At 42.0% G+C, this 4,573-nt stretch overlaps 2 protein-coding genes across 2 annotated transcripts; both read right to left on the reverse strand.

Moving 5' to 3' along the window:
• Window positions 1-2,362: 2,362 nt before the first annotated feature.
• Window positions 2,363-2,944, reverse strand: LOC145396393 (zinc finger BED domain-containing protein 5-like). Its single transcript, XM_080269788.1, has one exon. The coding sequence runs from the start codon at window positions 2,942-2,944 to the stop codon at window positions 2,363-2,365; it is 582 nt and encodes a 193-aa protein (XP_080125914.1).
• A 713-nt stretch (window positions 2,945-3,657) lies between these two features.
• On the reverse strand, window positions 3,658-4,284 carry LOC145396403 (zinc finger BED domain-containing protein 5-like). Its single transcript, XM_080269795.1, has one exon. The coding sequence runs from the start codon at window positions 4,282-4,284 to the stop codon at window positions 3,658-3,660; it is 627 nt and encodes a 208-aa protein (XP_080125921.1).
• Between the last annotated feature and the right edge of the window lie 289 nt (window positions 4,285-4,573).

A 4,573-nucleotide genomic window follows, 5' to 3' on the forward strand; every position in this document is an offset into this window, starting at 1 on the left:
ATAACGATCCTGCTTTGTAGGTGTCATCATAGTTATAATAATAATAATAATAATAATAATAATAATAATCGTAGTAATAGTAGTACCAGTAGCAGTAGTAGTAGTAGTAGTGGTAATAATAGTAGTAGTAGTAGTAGTAGTAGTAATCACATGTTAATATCCATGATACAGAGGAGGACAAACACCATAATCTCCCTGATAAAACAAGTGAAAACAGCTGTGACACATAAAACCAACCAGTGCCATAATATGCTGTAATGGTAGGGTTATAGTAATACTAAATTAATGTTTGACCGCAACCCTACCTTCTGTCATGGCAAACAGATTCTGCATTGCGTCGACACATGCTATTCCAGTGTGTGTTCTTCTCAGTATCGTGCCTAATAACATGTGATTAATTATTATTATTATTATTATTATTACTGTGATGACACCTGCAATGCAGGATCACAAGAGTTTTGTCAGGTCGCTACATACCGATGCGAGACATTCTGCTGCTGTCTGTCTGTGTCCAGTCGTTTGTTTGTTTGTCCAGTAACTTCTCCTAGGCTATTTGATGGATGTCAGTGAAACATCACATGCTTATTTGAGTGGTTTGTAGGCATGTTGTGCACTGTTATTTTTCCCAAACACGTGTAGCGATCTCACAGAGGACTACAGTGGGTTGTATTACCATGGTGAAGTGCTATAGGGAAGGTGCAGTGGTAATGATAAGAACGGTCTGTGGTCGGTTTTGTGGTTAATACTCGTATATCAGTGCTCCGTAATATAAGCACGTTTGGGTCTGCAGTTATTAAGTGTAATGTTAGGAACACTACAGTACACATCTACGATGTTGTTGTTATTATTACATTATTATCGCCTACCTTTAGAAGGCGGAGCGATCATGTTTTTAACTGCATCTGTGTGTGTGTGTGTGGTGTGTGTGTGTGTGTGTGTGTGTGTGTGTGTGTGTGTGTGTGTGTGTGTTCCTATTATATCTCATGAACGGCTTGAGCTATCAACATAAAACCTTCTTGGTATCAATATATGGCCTAAAGTTTGGACTTGGCAAACAGAATATTTTAGAGGCCGATTACCGTTTAGCTCTCAAATGCCTTCTTTTTTATCATTAATGCATGCCACGTATATTCACAGGTAAAGGGTGAACAACAGGCCTTCTAGCCCAAGGATGAGGTGAAGGGTAATGTGGTGTCGGAGTGGGGGAGGAGTAGAATCCATTGTGGGTGGGAACTGGAGTAGCGGTGCCGGGTCAGTGACGAGTTGTGGACGGTGGGACAGGGACAATAATTATGATTAACAGATACACAGACATAAGAACAATCATATTTATCATTATACAGATTTATAGTGGAGTAGTAATAGGAGCAGCAGTAGTAGTACTGTGAGGGAAATTAGACACAATAGGAAACGGGGGATTACAGTAGTAGTGGCAGTGGCAATAATGGTATTAACAAATTCAGCAGTCTTGTGCTAACGTTGTTTGTCTGGGAGTGATGATGCGAGGAATAATGTAATACAGTAGGGGTTATAGGATCGGACGACAAGAAACCCTCCAAGGAATATGACGACTCGCAGTAGGAGGATACCGGGAAGTAAGAGTAATAAAAGAGGCAGAGACTGAAGGGAAATAATGCACGTATGAGGTGAAGCCACAGTTAAGGCCTTGATAACAAGGCGGAGCAGGATACCACAGCTGTGTCTTCGTTGTCTCATAATATTTTGTGTTGTTTACATCTAATTTCATCTGGTTATAGTATTATAACCATCCGCACAACTACTGTGAAAATCAACATTAAATTCACAATCATTCTTTATTATAGCTATAGACAATCCAGGGATAACATTCAGAAAAATTATGACTGCAGTTATAATGACAAGTTGCAACTTATATACAACTGGTTCGGTGCTTTATTTGTGTGATGAGGATCCGAAACAGATGGGTCAGTATCACAGGACACCATGATAACACAGTAGTCTATGTTATATGTTACAGTATGTATGTTACGAAAACATAATGTTTTGCAGGTGAATAGCATGGAAATGTTTCGAATCCAGTGTCATTAGGTTTCTCACTATTCGCCTCGTAGCTCAGTTCCAAAGTACCACTCACGGTTGTCCGTTCACCTGCCCTCTCTCTAACCCTGACTTCCACTTCCTTCCATCGAAGGGGGTACCGAAACTTTGGTTCGCGGGTGTACGTATGTATGTATGTACGTATGTATGCATGTACGTATGTAAGCTTGTATGGATCTCTCTCTCTCTCTCTCTCTCTCTCTCTCACACACACACACACACACACACACACACACACACACACACACACACACACAGTCTTTAAAGGCTGAACAACTTACCATTATTAATGGGAAGAATGGGCTTGCTTCTTGGAGCACATCGTCTCCAGCCTTGGGGCGATGCTGGAAACTGCAACACGGAGATCATCCTCGACACCAAGTCGTGATCGGTACTTGTTTTTTATGTATGTTAGTGCGGAAAATGTAACTTCACAAAGGTAGGTCGATCCGAATGGCGTCAGTACATTCATTGCGGTCTTGGATAATCCTGGATATTCTTCTGCCACTGATATCCAAAACTTATCCAGGGTTGTCGACTCAAACTTCATCCGTGAGGTTCGATCACTAGAGAGTTCAAGCAATGCATCCTCCAGATCAGATGGGAAGTGACTCCCGGTAGCAGTGAACGGTTGTCGTATCCAGTCATGTTGTTGTAGAGTTGTCTCTTCCGTGAAGTACTTTTTGAAGTGGTCAAAGAGGCTTTGAAGGTGAGTGGCTATGGCTCCTCTCATGTTATCCAAACATGCGTGCAGTTCATTCTCTTCAACGAATTCTTCCAGCAAGGGAAACATTTCAACATTTCCCTCTTCAGATCTCATAGCCCATCGTTCCACCTTCCCACTGAATGCATTTACTTTGTCGGACATTGTCAAAATGTTTGTTTGGGCCTTGTATTGACAAGTTCAGCTCATTCAGTTTTTCATAAATGCTTGCAAGATATGCAAGTTTTGCTAGCCATGTGGAGTCACACAAATGAACACTGAGTGTGGACCCACATTCAAGAAGAAAGAGGCGAACTTCATCCCTCACCTGATACAGGCGTGTGAGAACCTTGCCTCGGGAGAGCCATCTGGCCTCTGTGTGGAGCAATAAAGCCTCATGGTCCGAACCCATGTCCTTACAAAGTGTGGCAAACAATCTGGCGTTCAGTGGCCGTGACTTTACGAAATTCACTATCTTAATTGCAGTTTCAAGAACACAGTTTAGCTCTGGAACAAGAGCCTTACTAGCAAGAGCTTCCCGATGAATAATACAATGAGTGAAATTAACATTAGGAGCCACCTGCAAGATTTTTCCTCTTAGATCCTTTCCTTTTACCCAGCATTTCCCCAGCCCCGTCTGTGCATACACCGACACACTGGTCCCAAGGCAATCCCAACTCACGTAGCTTGCTGTCTAACTCTGTGAAAATAGCATCCCCTGTGCGTGTTCCTTCCAAAGTAGAGCAAAACAACATGTCCCCATTAAGTCTTCCATCAAAACTGTATCTTATGAATACGAGTAACTGAGCAGAATTTGAAATGTCAGTCGACTCATCAACCTGCAAAGCATACCTCACATTCTTCACTCTTTCAATCAGTTAACACCGAATGTCATCTGCAATGTCATGAATACGCCGCCTTACGGCGTCGTTTGACAGAGGGATAGTGTCAAGGTCACGGGCCACTTTTTCTCCGTGCATAGCTCGACACATTGCCACTGCAGCAGGTTTTATGAGGTCTTCACCAATTATGTGTGCCTTTTTCTTCTGTGCAATTAGGTATGCAATCGCATATGATGCCATTTGAGCTTCGGCAGGAGTTGTAGTTTTCTGTGTTATCACCTGTTTTTGTCCCTGTAGCTCTTTTTCCTTTCGTTGGAAAAAGTCTACTGTCTTTTTAGCATGATCTGGATGTTTGGTTTGCAAGTGTCTTTTCATTTTTGCTGGTTTCAGGCTTTCGTGTGCAAGACCTTCAAAACACAGAACACACTGAAGATGATGGATATCATTAACTGTACAGTAAGTAAATCCATATTGTATGAATTCTTCCTGATATTTTCGTCGCTTGGATGGACGATCACACTGGTATGTTTTTGCGTTATGTCCGTCATGGCCCTTATTCCCACTTGACGTGCTTGGTTGCTCGGAATTAACATCATCGGATGCTTCAATGATGTCTGTTGATGTGTCCTTGCTTGTAGCCTTGCGAATTAGCCACCGTTCCATGGCGCAGGTTAAATAGCAATGATGTCACGAGAGTAGAGTTCCACGAGCCTTACGAACCGATACTGACGGCCTTCTCACAAAATACACGTCTTTACTGAGTGCATATGCCATGTGCAACAACACGAATAACTCTAAAATAAATCGTTCTGAAGTGAGGACACACATTACAAAGTAGTAACTATTATCAATATCACAAGATTATTAGTGTGGAGTACTTTATACAGCAAAGAAAGCATGCATACATAAAGTTGCTTTATGATGCATTATCGAGCATCGGGCAGGTCGACCA

This window comes from Coenobita brevimanus, chromosome 4 (assembly GCF_032717465.1).
Source record: "Coenobita brevimanus isolate Jiangsu-jjx chromosome 4, ASM3271746v2, whole genome shotgun sequence".
In the NCBI taxonomy this organism is placed as follows: Eukaryota; Metazoa; Arthropoda; class Malacostraca; order Decapoda; family Coenobitidae; genus Coenobita; species Coenobita brevimanus.